A 17,836-nucleotide genomic window follows, 5' to 3' on the forward strand; every position below is an offset into this window, starting at 1 on the left:
CTCACCTTTGATCTCTCAGTGGGAAAGGCATGTGGCAGCAACTCGAAATAAATGCCCACTTGGTTAAGGAAACCTCGGCACTGAGTTGGCTCTCCCCCAAATCGTTGTGGAAGGGGGGCAGAACCGGACATACCCCGAAACACCGCAGGCGCAACAACAGGTGTCGGGGTAGACTCTGGCGCAACAACCGGAGCGGCAGTAGGAGCGGGCCCAGGAGCGACAACCGACCCATCGGCAACGGGAGCGACATGAGCCGTGCGTTCAAGCAGGGTTTGCAACGCCACGGCGAACTGACCCAACAGGGACTCCAGCTGATCAAGTCTGGCAACCAGCGTGGGTAGCGAGGATGGCTCTGTACCGTCAAAATTCATGGCTTGGTCCTAATGTTACGGAACCATGAACCAGACGTACAACAAGAGATAAGTGAAAATAAGAAGGCTTTATTGAAAAATCAAGCTGTAAAGCAAAAGTCCAACGGATGGTGAAACCAGAGGTCAGGAACCAGAAGAGTAGTCAGACGAAGCCAGGATCAGGAACCAGCAGGGAAGTCAGACGAAGCCAGGATCAGGAACCAGCAGGGAAGTCAGACGAGGCCAGGATCAGGAACCAGCAGGGAAGTCAGACGAAGCCAGGAACAGAACCAGAAGCAGCAGCAGTCTTAGAAGCATGTGCACACAGGAGGACCAAGCAAGGAACTGAAGTCACAGACCTCCTATATATGTGAGCCAGGTATCCAGCTCCTCCCAGTGGGAAGGAGGAGCCGCAGGGTGGGAGGCTACAAGAGACCTAGAAACCAAGATGGCCGCCAGCACATGTCAAACGAAGGAGACAGGAGAGAGGTAAGACCATGACAATTTGTTCTGGCAAATAACCTTCATTGTCAATTGTATCTTCCAATATCTTGGGAAAATCACTTGCAGCACTTACATCTGCACTTGCTGATACACTTTGAACTTTAATATTATGCAAATTAGCGCTTTCTTTTAAATCATTGAAAAGGCTTTGAGCCTTTTCTTGCACTAAAGAAAGACTAATAGGCATATTATGCTAATTTTAGTCTTCTATCCAAATTGTCAACAGCCATTCCATCTCGATAATTAAACAACTGCGTTGCTTGGTAGTAATCATAGCATTCATTGGGGTATGGCCTTTCACATTCTCTATTATTCTACCTATTCTATCTTGAGCCAAATGCTCTGCCAATGAATGATGGAGTTTCACTTTTCTCTGATCTCTTTATCATTTCTACTTTCCTTGGTGATGGTTTTTATTTTTAATGCTGTATCACACACGCTTGCATCAGATTTGTTTTTCGGGGGGAATCGTTGCAGGGTGAAGACAAAAAAAACATTTAGTGGAGTGTACTCTAGAAGTGAACAACAAGAAGAAAGAAAAGAAAGTGTAGCAGCTAGCCAATTTATTATAATAAACCGGTACTATAAAAGAAACTCACTGAAGTGGCAAGATATAAGGCGCATCAGAGGGATATGCACGCTTGTTGTGCATCCTCAGCCCGCCACACCAGCAGTGGTCCGTTACCCTCACAGCTGTTCAGCAGCGTGGGATCAAGTACAAAAAAAAGTCTGAAAAAGACCCAGAAGGATAGTTACATTCATGACCAAGCAGAATAAATTACAAAAAAAGGCTTTCACACGAGGCGGATCGGCTGGACGGACTCTGCTAGCTCAGCGGGGGATCAAGCTTGTAACGGAATGGCCCGTGATACCCAGAGACTTTTGAAGGATGCGGGGTACTCCTGTGCCAGCTTCACTAATGACTCTTGGGTCTAGGGTCATCCTATGTCCTTTAGGGGCATATGATGACTGAGAACTGATATCTCGGATTACATGAGATGGGCCATTAATGATAATTCATGTATTGCAGGATATCTTGGAATATTACAGGTTGTTTATTCTTACCTCAACAGGTCAATAGAGTGACTCATTCAATGTGTAACATACACTGTTGAGATGCTAATTAAGTCCACCTGGCTGATGGGGCTTGCTGTGATTGCATTCTGTTGTCCATTGTGCTAATTACGTCTGCTCCTAAGATCTTTCATTGTGTATGCTAATGACACTGTTTTGTGTGAAAATACTATTGATAATAGATGTGGAATGTGACTTGTCAGCTGTAGTAATTAACTCCTGTCGATTCGGTGCCAGAATGTCTGTCTAAGATACGAATTGAGGGGGACTCGTTAAGCACCCATTGTGTGATGTTTTGGGTGGAGTGTTTCATTGTCCTTGTGATTACTGCAGCATGCTTTCTAACTGTATAAAAATCTGGGAGTTTACCATTAAAGCAACATTTGTTTGAACCAGAGAGAACAGAGCTTGTGTCTCGTCTTTCTGGGGGGGAATTCTTATGGATCATGTCTGCTGGACTGTTGGAGTGTTGGATAAGCTGTCTTGGGTTGGTGGAATGGAATATCGTAACAGCGTTAACCCCTGACCGTTACAGAGCTGTTGATCCCCGCTGAGCATGTGGATGACAGGTCCATCTCTGCTCACTGTGCAGGGACAGACCTGTCAGAGCCTGTTCTCTGTGGGAAGATAGAATGAAAACGGACCACCTGTCTGTTTTCATCTGATCCAGTGGACGGTTTGGAAATGTATCGCAATCCGTCTGTTTTGAGCAGATCTTGTCGGATTGAATGGCAGGCAGGTGTCGGCATTCACATTTCCGCTGATATCTGCCTGCCCGTAGAAGTCAATATGTGGCACGCTCAGATCCGCCTGAAAAACTGACAGATGGATCCAAGCGGGCCAATCATGTGAAAGGTGCCTTATTGACCAACTATAAACAGTACGAAAATAGATGTCATAAAAACACGCACCTTCACCACCACTACGTGACAAAAGTGATGGAAAAGGGTTAACCTTATGAGTACCGTATTGATAGTGCTAAACTGCAAATATAAGTTAAATTATGGATGTCAGATGGATGATTCAATGGGAGCTGCACATAGGCAACTGACATGAGCTTGAACACAGGTGGATATACTGTACAGTAATTGAGTTCTGCTATCATAGAAGTAACAGGTACAAGCACAGGGCATACTTCCAATAGTAGTGGACACAGAGTACAGTACCATAATGGCCTCGCGCAGTGCCCGCAAAGCACAAGTTCCGTAGCCAGATTGTCATAATAAATCTCACCATTTCCACAAGTTTCGGGCCCCTTCTGGCCTTTCAGTGATGGGGGATCCCACTACTGTATCCGGCAAGATGGACCCCGGTGGTCTCCAGGACCAGCGTGGAGCACAAGCGGCCGGAAGAGACTTCACGCTGCCTCTGTTCATAAGTTCGAGTCGTTCTTAACTCAAACATTTGTAAGCTGGGGACTGCCTGGAATCCTGCAGCAGTATTTGTAACCAGCTGTGGACAGAAAGCCTGTAAAAAGTGACAGGCTTACACTGTCTATGTCTGTTTGCATTAAATTAATCAAGGAGCAATTACTTGTGGTTAGGGACAGATGAGCGCCCCGGTATGCATCCAAAGTCATTCATCTGTCCCTAACATCTTGTAATCACTCCATGTAAGGTTTGTCAGAGTGGTTGCAGCTGAATGGAAAAACCTGGCCATGCCTGTCGCAGAAATATACTGCTTGGATGTATGGCCACAAACAGCTGTATGAAGGAGCTATTAAACTTTACATCATTGCTTGCACTGACAAATTCCCAGGTCTGGGATCCTGTTTGTCTTTATTAGCATTTTTCTTGTCCTCTTCTGTGATTTTTTCTTTGTTTTGTGTATATAATGGTTTGTGCATTTATGATCTTTGTTTTTGAGCTGTGAGCTATTTTGGTGAACCTAAAGGCTCTTGAATGACAGTCTTAGCAAGTAGCAAATCCAGTTGCTATATGATTTCCAAGCTTTATAAAGTAAAACTTTCGTTACCAAATCCCCCTCCATTTGTGTCTCACTCTCTTTCCTTCCCAGACACTGCAGCTCTCAGTGGGAGGGTTTCAGCAACACGGGTAATGCTGTCATTCTAGAAAGCAATGGGCAGGGCTGGGTGTTACCAGATGCTGATTGATGAGCTACAGGCTTATGAATCAGCGGTGACAATGCTGATAGCCATGGTCCCTGCAAAATCTTATTATCCCAAATATAGGGATACAAAGAGCGGGACTAAAGGTGTCAAAAATGAGTTTACAACATAATTATATGAAATAAAAATGATTATTTTATTCAATATCAAAATTTTAAATTGACAATAAAAGTATTAAAGGTAACATGCAATTCATACAACAGTGTAGCCACTTCTGCTATACATGTTTCGCCCAGAAGAGCTTCCTCAGGAGACGTAAGCGTGCTGCATGTGGTTGATACTATAGATGAAGATACAGTGGCCAGATGCTGATTGTTAGAGGCTTATGAATCAGCAGTGACAATGCTGATGGCCATGGCCCCTGCAACATCTTCTTATCCCAGAGACAAATGAAAGAGAAAATCACCGCTCAAGGATACTGATCACGAAAATCTTATCACCTGATCCGAAGCCACGGGTGCTGGCAATGCAAAATGAAGGAAGGATTTCTGGACAGCCGCACTTTAAATCTTGTTGCTTTTATTGTAAAACAAAAAACACAGGATGCATGCCACAGCAAACGGGGTACAAGCTGACGCGTTTAACACCAAACCTTAGTGCTTAGTCATAGCTGAGTCAAGCTACGACTAAACACTAAGGTTTGGTGTGAAACGCATCAGCTTGTACCCCGTTTGCTGTGGCATGTATCCTGTGTTTTTTGTTTTACAATAAAAGCAACAAGTTTTGTAGTGTGGCTGTCCAAAAATCCTTCCTTCATTTTGCATCTTCTTATCCCACTTTAGTCCAAGCAGACACAACCCACATGAGAGGGGCAACTCTTCTCCAAATTCTGGAGCAGTGCAGCTTCCTTACCAGGAAGCTGCATTAGGTGGACCTCACTAGTAGAATCTACAGGTATTTGTGGAATGTTGCAGGGGGAAAGTGCAGATGTGCTTGTAATTTAGTGCTGCAGCAAATATTTGTTCAATTAGAGGCAACAGTTCTATTTGAATGTTATTTTGATCCACAGGTAACAATTTCATATAAATTGCTATAAATAATAATACTGTACTGGTGGTTAGGAATATGATGTTTTACACAAACAACAAAATAGCATGTAACTTGTTAGTATAAAAAAAAAACATTTTTTAGAATCCTCTATACTGTGCACTACCTCTTTTATGGATCTGCAAAAATTTGTCAAATCAATTAATTATGAGTTATTTAAAAAAATGCAATTTTGTCAGAATAAATGTAATATAACACTTAAAATGTTTTAGACAGGAGGCACAGTCCCAGTTCAAAGCTTCCTCACTGACCTCACCAGTAATGAGATGGTAAAGCAGCACCCCGCAATGACTGAAGCTATTCAATGTATCCGGGCTGAGGGACTTAAAACGGCTGTTCTGAGCAACAATTTCTTTGGGCACAGCGGAGAAAGCTTCTTGCCTATTGATCGGTCATACTTTGATGTGGTAAGCAAAGCATTGTGATATTGATGTGTGAAAACTGTACAAAAAATAATGTGGAGGTGTTCCATGGCTGTTAGCCCAATAAACTGTCATCTAAGTTGGAATCTATATCCTTATTCATGGTACCTCAGTTGTTCTCTTTATTTTGGATTCATATCTCCAGGGCCCAAATTGTTACTAGTAGCTCTGAAAGCATAATGTTTACTGACTTGGTGTCCTTATTCTAAAAAAGTAGTACATTTGCATAATATCAGCCAGCAGCCTTCTGTGCATTTTTTTTTCTTTATATCTTTACTGCAATGTCAGTGGAGCTTCTGCAGTTATGAATTGCTTCCTCATACTTTCTTAGGGCCCATTTATATCTAGAATGATCATTGCACAAGGTTGATGTGGGGCCACTTTGGACGGCCGGAGATGCGTGAGAGTGTGTGATGCGTGAGAGAGGGCGGGCTCTGATCTGATTTCACGATGCTAACAGCAAGAGACGCCGAGCTCCAGGTCTGATATATGGACCGGCTTTCCCTCCCCACTAGCCCCGACGGATCATACCTGGTCTACAGCATAGCATAGATACGGTGCAGCCGGCTTGGTTCCCCCCTTCAGCGTGGACCGATGGTCCCCCGTTCCAGCTCCTCAACCCCAGCACTGGATAGCCTGCCCCCCTGTATAGGTGGATACAGGGGTGGATAACACTCCTTTCCAGCGTGGATGGATTAGTTCTCCCCCTGCTAAAGCGCTGACATACGGACGGAGGACAGCTGGAGACGGCTTGTGTATCTCTCCCCCTTCCTGCGTTACACAGATCAGCTGAGGGACTGGACGGCTTACGGTGCCAGCGTAGATAGAACGATCCCTGTCCCAGGTGAATGACATAGTTGGTCAGCTGGATCTTCAGCTAGACCTCCCTCTTGGCTTGGATGGATGGTCTCCCCCTTTCAGCTTCTACATCTGAGCGCCGGAGTGCTCTCCTCCATCCCCCTGCCAGGAGCCTGAAATGCTGACAGCTCCTGTGGATCTCGAGCTGAAACACCTGGCAGAGCTACCTGCAGAGTCCTACATTGGAGAACGGTAGGCTTTGAAATTGCCATTATTTTTGGGGGGAAAGTGAACTGAATGGAGGAGGAAGGAGAGAGAGGCTGAGCAGGGAGATAACAATATAAGTGATCAGAGAAAATGTGAATAAACTGCTGTGATATGATGCATAACTGCTTGTAACACTTGGAGAAATAATCCCTGTAATTATAAGGCGTGCATGGTGACTCATAAGCCTTTGTATGAGCAACACAGTCAAGAGAGTCGAATTATAAAGGTATATAAAGGGTGAACCAGAGGGAAACAACAAGTTAATGGCACCGACCAAACCCAGTGTAAAACCGCAACCGGTGACCCCTTGCTCCTCCCCTACAGCTATGGCAGCTTAAACAGTGAAGGTAACAGGGACAGCAGCGAAACCCCCACAATCCCCTCAAAAATCTCCAACAAAAGAGGTAACAGCAGAGACTCAAACTGGGAGATGCCCTGTCCATAGATGTGTGCTCAATAAAACATGAGTTTGACAAAATACAAAAAAAAAGGCCGAAATTGAAATTTGCGTCTCCAAAGTGGAAGAGGATCTAAAAAAGGATAATAAAGGATGGCACATATTGAAAAAACAAATAAAAGAGCTACAGGACAGGGCGGTAGATACAGAGAGCCGCCTAAGGAGAAACAATGTGCGTATACTGGGTTTGCCAGAGCGAGCGGAGGGAGATAATCCAGTCAAGTTTTCAGGAAAATTATTAACGGAAATATTAAATTTGACGGAAGCATCTACAACGTTTGTGGTGGAGAGGGCACACAGGATTTCTTTTCGCCTCCCTAAACCAGGGGCACCTCCCCGCCCTTTTTTGATACGTTTATTGAACTACAGAGATTGAGATCAAATTCTGTCAACAGCCAGGGAAAGGGCAGACATTCAATATGAAAATGCTAAGCTATTATTTTTTCCCGACTACCCGATTGAGATTCAGCAGCAAAGAAGAGAATATACAGAAATCCGTAAAAGACTAAGGGAGAAAGGGTTAAAGTATAGTCTCCTATACCCTAGTAAACTAAGAGTGACGGATGGGGCACACACTTTTTTTTTTTTTAAACCCCTACCCAAGCGGTGGAGTGGTTAGATACCAAATAGACAGACCGGTGGTATGACTTCTGTGGGACTTTAAATATATTTTTTTTGAATAATAGAGAATATCCCCAATAATAGGGGATTCGCTCGGACTGACTTTATGTATAAATTAGTTTTAGGGGTCCACCAAGCGGGGGTTCCCCTTTTTTGGGGGGGGGGAGGGGTAGGTATAAATTGGGGTATATAGGATAACACGGTATAATGTTTAAATTTTTTACCCCTAGGTAAGAAGGGGATATGTATTATGAACAAGTGATGGATTATAAATATGAAATAGTATATTAGTTATAATTAATCAACAAATAATCAATATAATAATATTGTGAGAATGAGAGATGGGAACACTTAAAGAACACTTGAATATGTGAATGAGGGGAGGGAGGGAAAGGATATGGAGAGAAATTGTTTTTCTTCTCCTTTCCTTTTACTCCTATTTTTTTTTTTTTTTCTCGGAGGGTGTACTGGGAGGTATAATATAGGTATGTGTCCCAAGGAATCACAAAACCACGTTAAAAATATGGTAATGATAGATAAGGAGCACATAAACACTTATTATTAATTTGTAAGTATACTGTATGGAGTAACGATATTACATGCAATAAGAGGGAAGAAGGGTTTTTTTTTGTTGTTGTTTTGTTTGTTGGTACTGTTAGATAGGGAAGGTCCTAAGACACAGAATAATATAAATAATATAGACAAATAAGGTGTGAAGTTTACAGCTGAGCAGAGGAGCCTGCCGCATAAGTGAATGGAAGATTGGTGGCTGCTTGTCCTATGTTCTGGAGAAGGAGGGTGGGATATGTTAGATACTAGACCTAAAAAAGAGATTAGGGCCAGTAAAATAGGGGATAGAAGAAATTCCTCTCCACTCTCATCCAAGAATGGATGGGGGAAGGTACAAGAGAGGGGAGGGATAGGGTGGGTAGGGTGGGGGGAGAGAATGGGAATGTCAATGGTGTGATTTGGGTGCCCTATGGATATCACCCCAAGGAAAGGGGTGGTATAAGATACAATGGAGTTATAGATCCCTCGTATATCCTAGAGAGTATGCCCGGGAAGGATAATTGTTTTTCGATACTATCCTGGAACGTTCAAGGATTAAATTCAAAGTTTAAACGTGCATTAATGTTCCAATATATAAGAAAATACTCTCCCCAACTAATTTTACTACAGGAGACACATTTAATGGGGAAAAAACTAATAACGTTAAAAAAAGCCTGGATACAGAAAGTATACCACTCTACATACTCCTACATACTACATACATATTCATATGCTAGGGGGTGGTAAATAAATCTTTTTCAGGAGAAATAGAGAAGGTCCACATAGACCCAAATGGAAAATATGTTATCCTGGTATATAGGATGGGTAAACAGAGATATGTTACAGCAGCGGTGTATATTCCACCCCCCTTCTCGGTGGGAGTGCTGAATGAGATAATGGAAAAGATCATCCAGTATATGCCAGCGAAATTGGTATTAATAGGAGATTTCAATGCGGTTTTATCACCGGAGCTAGATAGACCAAAACCTCCCGAACAACATTCAACAGAATTCTATAACTGTGCACAGGTGATGGAGGTAACGGAAATTTGGAGGTGGAGGAATCCGGGAGAAAGGGGGTACTCATGTTTTTCCACCTCTTATAAGACAGCATCTAGAATAGATCTAGCGTTTACTGATTCAGCGATGTTAGCAGACATCGCAGAAGCCATATATCTGCCGAGTGGTCTTTCTGATCACTCTCCGCTATTTTTGTCAATTCGTATTCCAATCTCAAAGAATGCATCCTTGTGGAGATTAACCCCGCAATGGGTGGGTCACCCGGAAATATCGGGGAAAAAGGAATCGATAATTGCGGAATATTGCGAGAATAATACAGGATCAGCCTCGGTAGAGACTGTGTGGGATGCGTTTTAAAGCTTATATGCGAGGGCAATACATATCAAATATTTCAGCAGTCAATAAAAAAACAGAAGGCTAAGGAAGAGGAGTTAAAAACGCAGATCGAGGTAAAAAGGGAGAAATATGGGCAAGACCCCAGCAGCACTAGCTTTGATGAAATGATGGCGGCACAAAGAGACCTACACTTACACATGGAGGAAATAACAAGATTAGAAATGCATAGAAATAGACAGAATATTTTTGAGATAAGGGGGGTAGATTCCTTGCAAGGTTGGCGCAACAAGAACATTAAGCTACAATCATATCAGAGATCAAGGATGTAAATAGACAGATAGTAAAAGAACCCAAAGAAATATTGGAGGCCTTCAGAGAGTATTATAGTGTGTTGTACACCTCCTCTCTTCCATCTGGCTTCCGACCGGAGGATATGACGGACCTATTGGACCGGATAGCCTTTGGATGGCTGTCAGATGGCGAGAGGAGAGCATTGGTTCGTCCCATTGTAGTGGAGGAGATCATGGAGGTTATTCGCACCTTCTCGGGAGAAAAGGCACCAGGTCCAGATGGAATCCCTGCAGAATTTTATAAAAAGTATGGAGCATTAATAGCCCCTAAATTAGCAGAAGTATTTACAAGCGGGTTAATGCAAGGGGCTCTGCCAGAATCAATGAGAGAGGCCCACATAACATTAATACATAAGGAAACAAAAGATCCAAAGTTATGTTCATCATACAGGCCAATTGCACTATTAAATACAGATTTGAAAATATTGACAAAAATATTAACATTTAGAGTACAACCTCTGCTTAGAAATATAATAGATTCAGATCAGACAGGGTTCATGCCACAGAAAACAACAGATATCAATTTACGTAGGCTCTTTACGAATATACATGCCCATCACATGCATGAGGGATCAAGGACAGTGGCTTCCTTGGATATCGAGAAGGCCTTCGATACAGTTGAATGGCCATTCCTCTGGGAAATACTCAGAAGGATGGGATTTCCATTAATATTTATTAAGTGGATCCAAACAATTTATGGAAGGCCAATGTCAGCAGTAAAACTGGGAGGAGGACTGTCATCTTTCTTTCAGCTATATAGAGGCACGAGGCAGGGCTGTCCTCTCTCCCCGGCGCTCTTCGCAATAGCAATAGAGCCAGTGGTAGAGGCTCTTGGGACCACATCAAACATCCGGGGACTCCGGGTGGGGGGGCTGGAGGAGAGGGTAGCCCTGTATGCTGATGACATGCTGCTATTTCTAAGAGATGCGGGCCCATCTTTAGAGGGAGCCTTGGAATTGCTGAATGCCTACTCAGTATTTACGGGGCTTAGAGTAAACTGGGGTAAATCCATATTGTTCCCTATAGATCAAGGAGCGCAAAAAAACGCTGTCCCGAACACATCATTGAAATGGGTACTGGAATTTAAATACCTGGGTATAATAATATCTAGAAAGGTTTAAGATTTTCGGAAATTAAATTTAGATCCAGAGGTACAGGAGCTTGGGCGGAAACTAAAAATTTGGGGGACATTGCCTCTATCACTGCTGGGACGTATAAATCTGATAAAGATGAAAGTCCTTCCTAAATTTTTATATGTCTTCAGGAACTCCCCACAGTGGTTGCCAAAAAGTTTTTTTACACAGTTACATGGAATGCTTTCCACATTTATATGGGCCAATAAACCAGCTAGAATAAAACTAAATACACTCATGAGACCAGAAATACAGGGAGGACTGGCATTCCCAGACTTCCATAAATACTACACAGCGGCACAGTTAGTGACAGCAGGGAGATGGTTAAACCCGGATGGGTATGATCCGGCTACCATGTTGGAAGCAGCAGTGGTCCAATCAGTGGAAGCATTGCAGGGACTGTTTTGTATAGAGGGATTAAAACTAGGCGAGACTTGACCCCAGCAATGAGAACAGTGAAAATATGGAAAGCTGTTACAGGAAAAGAAGGAGATTTAAAAAATAACTTATCCCCAAATACTCCTCTGTGGAGGAACCCTGAGCTACTGCACCTAGATTTAATTTAGGATCCGGGAGCATGGACTAGATATGGGGTGAAGAAACTATCACAGTTGATATAGGGGGGAAAGTTTCTCTCATATGGGGAAATGAGACAGCTTTGGAATATTCCCGAGAGCTATGTGTTTAGACACAGGCAACTCAGCCATGCCTTGGCAGCTCAGTTTCCAGAGGGGACTCCGCAACTAATGGAATCAGATGTAGAACAAATGGTAAAAGGTGGGAAGAGAACAATCTCAAACTTTTATGTACACTTAATAAATATTACATCTTCGGATATAAGTAAATTAAGGGAAGATTGGAAGAGAGAGGTCCCAAATCTGGAGAATTGGGAGGAAGTGTGGAGGTTCCCACTGCAGATACTGGTATCACTCCGAGATAAATTGATACAATTTAAAATTATACATAGAAGCCACTATACACCATATAAATTGCACAAGATCTCACCGATTAATCCTCAGAACTGCTGGAGATGTGCAGATACTCCAGGAGACTTCATGCACATATTTTGGCTCTGTCCAAAAATAGTAGTATTTTGGAGAGAGGTTCTGAGAATGATTGCTATAGTGACATCGGTAATTTTGGAACAAGAAGCGGAGATCTGTCTGCTGGGACTGGTGGGGGGCAATATTGCTTTGAGGGAAAGGTGGACGCAGGTAGGCCTGTTACTGTTCTACGCTAGGAAAGTAATAGTGTTGAACTGGAAAAAGATAGAGGCCCCCTCAGTAGCACAGTGGAAAAACCTAGTAAATAGCAATCTGACATTGTACAGAGAGACATATTGGAATAGAGGATATGGGGAGAAATATGAGAGAGTATGGGCAAAGTGGATAGAGAACTCCATGACAGCGTCAGGATAAAGGGGGAAATTGGGCGGTTAATCACACCATTGGAAAAGGGGAAAGAGGAATGTATTGCATTGGGTGGAAGGATGTTGTATGGATGCTTTGAAGAAGCAGATGAATGTAATTGGAATATGAATGTAATGTATATGCATTATATGCAATGTATATGTATGATTTAATTTTTTTGTATGGAAAAAATTTAAAATTAATAAAGAGATTTATAAAATAAAGAATGATCATTGCACGCTAAAATATTCCATACAAGATCTAATTCCGCGTACACACAATCATTTTTCGGCATGAAAAAAATTTAGTTTTTCAAAAACTTAATTTTAAATGATCGTATGTGGGCTACACCTAATTTTTCAGGTTCTGAAAAACGACAAAAAAAAAATTCGAACATGCTGCATTTTTTAACGTTGTTTTTCAGGTTGAAAAAAATTATCGTGTGTGGGCTAAAATGACGTAAAAAACCCACGCATGCTCAGAAGCAAGTTATGAGACGGGAGCGCTCGTTCTGGTAAAACTACCGTTCATAATGGAGTAAGCACATTCATCACGCTGTAACGGACAAAAAAGCGCGAATCGTCTTTTACTAACACGGAATCAGCTAAAGCAGCCCAAAGGCAAAAGGAACTTCCCCTTTATAGTGCCGTCGTACGTGTTGTACATCACCGCGCTTTGCTAGATAATTTTTTAAAAATGATGGTGTGTAGGCAACGTCGTTTTAATGATAAAGTTGGGAAAACTTTGTTTTTTCGACATGCTGAAAAACGCAGGTTTTTTTTTTTCATGCTAAAAAATTATCGTGTGTGCGCGGCATTACACTCAAAACCTTTTACAAGGTAGCAACCATACTAAGGCCTCTTTTACACGGGCACCTCTGTGAAGCGGAATCTGCTTGCTCAGCGGGTGATTTCTCTGCTGATCCCCACTAAGCAGGCAGATGACAGGTCCGTGTCTGCTCCGCTATGCAGAGTGTACATGGACACAGTCCTGCTCCCCTCTGGGGCAATTAGATGGAAATAGACTGCCTGTCCATTTCCATCCAATCCGATAGATGGTTTGACAAGTGGACCCGATTAGATCGTCCCTGTGAAAGGGGCCTAATAGACTACTTCTGCTTGTTTAGTGAAAGTAAAAAATTGAACAGCAATATGTCCATTCCACCAGAGAATTTTCCATCTGCCCGCACAGATATAAGATATGCCAGTTTTCTTCATTTTTAAGGGGAGTAGCTAGTAATAGTTGGTCACATTTAACTGGACTTGTGTAATGTTAAAGACGTTTGTTGGTTATTTAAGCAGCTTCCTCAGCTCTAATGAGGAAACCATACCCCAACGTGCTCCAAATTATTTATATCTTACCTTTACACAGGCTATCCCCCTTCAGTCTGTGATAAATGCTGCCGCCAGCATCATCTACCTTATTAACCACCCAATTCCAGCCACCCTACTATGTTAGTCCTTCCATTTGCCCAATGAATAAAATTGTAAATATCAACAACATACAAAGCCATCCACAACTCTGCCCCAAGCTACATCACCAACTTTGTCTCAAAATATCACCCAAAGCATCCTCTAAGTCCCTTATTTCTTTCTTCCATGCTCACATCCAGGACTTCTCCAGAGTCTCTCCCATCCTCTGGAACTCTCTACGCCAAACTGTCTGGCAATCTCCAACTCTGTCTATCTTTATGCAATCCCGGAAAACTCATCTCTTCAGGGATTCATATACTGACTCTGCCTAACAACTGAACTTTTCTTTCTTCAGCAACTCATCCCCCAGTTATTACTTTTTGTACCACTTGCCCAGTGGCGGCTGGTGCTCCATTTTTGGGGGGGGGGGGGGGGGCGGCGGAAAACAAACCCCCCCCCACCTCCTATAGGAGGGCCCTCCTAACCCACATGTATTGAATTGCATTGTAGCTGTACTATCTCCCTTTATATTGTAAAGTGCTGTGCAAAGAGCCTATTGATTATAATTGGCTCAGGGGATTGGAACCTTAAAATAACTGAATGAAATATAGATAATGGAATTATAGGTTTACTATAATTTACAATGCCTATGGGCCACACCTATATGGGCCACACCTATCTTAAATATATACTTTTATTCACTACAACAAACCTAAAACTCTTATAGCAAACAGCATTCATATATACTGTGTGTGTGTGTGTGTGTGTATGTATGTATGTGTGTGTGTGTGTGTGTGTGTGTGTGTATGTATGTATGTGTGTATATATATATATATATATATATATATATATATATATATATATATATATATATATATAATTATATTTCACAGCATGGATTGGCTAGCCCCATCCATCAGATGTTAGTTGTTCAAGAAAATTACTGTATGTGAAAGTTTACAGAATGAATTACATTACAGTCCATATTTAGTCCATGATGCCAAGAAGTCGGAAACACGTGTGAATTGAGCTACATGGCTGAAGGTGTTCATTTCAAATGATTTCCCGACATTTCCTAGGTTGGCCAAACCCTTTCTCATTTAATCCAAAACTGGTGCTTTAAGCTCGCAAGTTTAGATACCCTCTGAAATGTGATCTGTGACTGAAAATTAAATAATTGCTCTTATTTTTAACATTTGCAGTTTGGTTATTAAGCTTCCACAGTACTTTTTCATTGTAGGTCGTGGAATCATGCTTGGAAGGGGTGTGTAAACCAGACCCTCGTATCTATCACTTGTGTGCTGAGAGGCTCGGTGTTCCGCCGGCAGAGGCCATCTTTCTGGATGACATTGGACAGAATCTAAAAGCTGCTGCTCAACTGGGCTTTACTACAATCAAGGTCAGTGGCTACCTACCTAATAGCACACTTAGTTTCATTAAATTTTTATGTCATTTTTACCATTCGGCATCCACTGTGCTGAGCTTACCAAACCAGTCAAATATCTTAAATGCAACCTGCGCCTAGAGAAATATATAGGCTGTCATAGCTGACCTCTTTTATGAAAGGATTGTTGCTTGGTTGTCATAGACTTTCGGAATTTAATATTTAATCTGGCCATAAATAGTTCAGCGGCTGAATGAAAAAATTGAACCGATTTCCCCCATCTACACATTCAAGGTGGATGGGGAAATCCTCCCCGCTGCATTATTGTATTCTGACAGCGGAGATACTACTCCACTCTCAGAATACACAGATCAGTGCTGCAGCCGCAGATCGAGTGGCTTTTATCCGATAGGGTGGTTAAACAGAAGTCAATCAGTGGATGGAATTCTGTTCAACTGCAGTGGCCACACATGGATAGATATTTGTCCGTTCCTGCTGAACTGGCCAAATTACGATCCATCAATGGCCGCCTTAAGTCAGACCATGCAGATCAGGTTTTTTTTTTTCTTCTTTTCATAAGATTTACAAGGAAATCAAGGTGCATCATGTATCCAGTAACCATGGACATGTGAGGGTTTGCAGGCCGCCTTGTCTTTTGAGTATATTGGATTGGGTGCTGTGGGTCATGACCAATACACCATTCCAAGTTAACAATAACAGCCATTAAAACAAAACAAAAAATAGCGAGACTCATTGTATGCGGTCTGTAGTTTTATATTTTCCAGGATAAAAGTGGGGAGGATAGAAGGTAGAGGGTAGGGTCAAATAGCTAGACTGAGAGAGATAGATATACTGTAAGGACAAGTAATGCCTGCAGTGGGGGGAGGGGTAGGGAAGAAAATAAAAAATCTAATCTAAAATCAAATTTTATACTGTGTGCATGTTCCGGATCTGTGGCTCAGAATGTAAATAAGTCAAAGGATCTGCATGTCAGTCAGACAACAAGCATTAGCAGTCAACATTTTTAGGTTTGCCAGTGGAGAGCCTGCTTGGCTGGCTAAAAATTGAATGTATTGCTAGTGAATTGTTAAACAAAAAAAAAAGTTGAGATTTGCTACACTGTATTACCAAAAGTATTGGGACGCCTGCCATTCCACGCACATTAACCTTAATAGCATCCCAGTCTTAGTCCATAGGGTTCAATATTGAGTTGGCCCACCCTTTGAATCTAGTTAGTCAGATTGAAAACCAATAAAGATATTCAACCAATAAAAAAAAAAATCATACATCCCATATACACAATCCTATACCCACAGTTGATCTAGAGCAGTGGTTCTCAACCTGGGGGTCGGGACTCCCTTGGGGGTCGAATGACAATTTTCCAGGGGTCACAAATCCTGGGCGGTTCCTTAATCCCACACTGCTCTCCCAGCCTGTTCATGGCTGCCCAGCAGGGCTGTGCCTGGAGCCTGCGGCCACTCACTCAGCCTCTTCGCAGCCACCCATTCAGTTCACGGCATGGCTGGGGGCAGAGACTAGATGTCAGCTGGCTGGTGAGGAATGTAAAGGGGGAGGGGCTGGAGGAGACCCCATCTCCTGATTTCGGCATAGGTGTCACTGCTGCGGGGCACCACAAAGTCGGAGACAAAGTGAATCCAGAGACACAATGAGTAACACTACCTGTGATTATAGTTGCCATTAAAAGTCCCCACAACAGTTCTCAGATCAGCAGATGACCTCGAACAAGAGCACCTAATTTGGCTGATCAGAACTCCCCCCAGCATTGCCACTCATCCCATTCCCCCCACCAGCACTGTCACTGATCCCTCCCCCCCACCAGCACTGTCACTGATCCCACCCCCCACCAAGGAGTAAGAGAAGGAGTAAAAATAGGGAATAAATCCTTCTGTTAAAAAAAATAGAGAATACATGGGGGAGGAACAAAGAAAAAAGGGAGAGAAAGAATAGGAGAAAGAACAAGAAACATGGCTAGAGAGAGGGATGGGGGAAAAAACAAGAAATTAGGATAAAGAGAGATAAAAAGAGAAAGAAAGGAGAACAAAGAGAAATGGTGGTGCATCCTAAAATGTACCAGAAGGGGTTTTAATACTGTATGTGTGGAAGGGACTCAGGGAGTGCTAAATATCTGTGGGCTAGGGGCGCAAATTACTTGTCTTGCCTTGGGTACTAACAACCCACGCTACAAAAATTATTTTACTGTTAGGAGTCCCCACAACTTGGGAAATTTTATTAAGGGGTCACGGCACTAGAAGGTTGAGAACCACTGATCTAGAGGAAGGTGAAAACCCCCACATACACAGTGCACAAAGCAGTCTATAAAAAAAATGGATGAGCGAGTTTGGGGGGTGGAGGAACTTGACTGGCCTGCATCCTGACCTCAACCCGATAGAACACCTTTGGGATGAACTAGAGTGGGGACTGTGAGCCAGGCCATCAGTGCCTGACCTCACAAATGCGCTTCTGGAAGAATGGTCAAACATTCCCATAGAACCCCTCCTAAACCTTGTGGACAGCCTTACAAGAGGAGTTGAAGCTGTTAGAACTGCAAAGGGTGG

General features: G+C 42.7%; 1 protein-coding gene across 1 annotated transcript in view; it reads left to right on the forward strand.

Annotated features, from left to right (window-relative positions):
- Positions 1–17,836, forward strand: part of ACAD10 (acyl-CoA dehydrogenase family member 10) — a 105,149-nt gene that overhangs the window by 12,985 nt on the left and 74,328 nt on the right. Inside the window, exons 4-5 of the mRNA XM_040346455.1 lie at positions 5,316–5,510; positions 15,117–15,275. Of these exons, the coding sequence (XP_040202389.1) occupies positions 5,316–5,510; positions 15,117–15,275 (354 nt within the window). The remainder of the gene's footprint in view (positions 1–5,315; positions 5,511–15,116; positions 15,276–17,836) is intronic.

Source organism: Rana temporaria, chromosome 1 (assembly GCF_905171775.1).
Source record: "Rana temporaria chromosome 1, aRanTem1.1, whole genome shotgun sequence".
Lineage (NCBI taxonomy): Eukaryota > Metazoa > Chordata > Amphibia > Anura > Ranidae > Rana > Rana temporaria.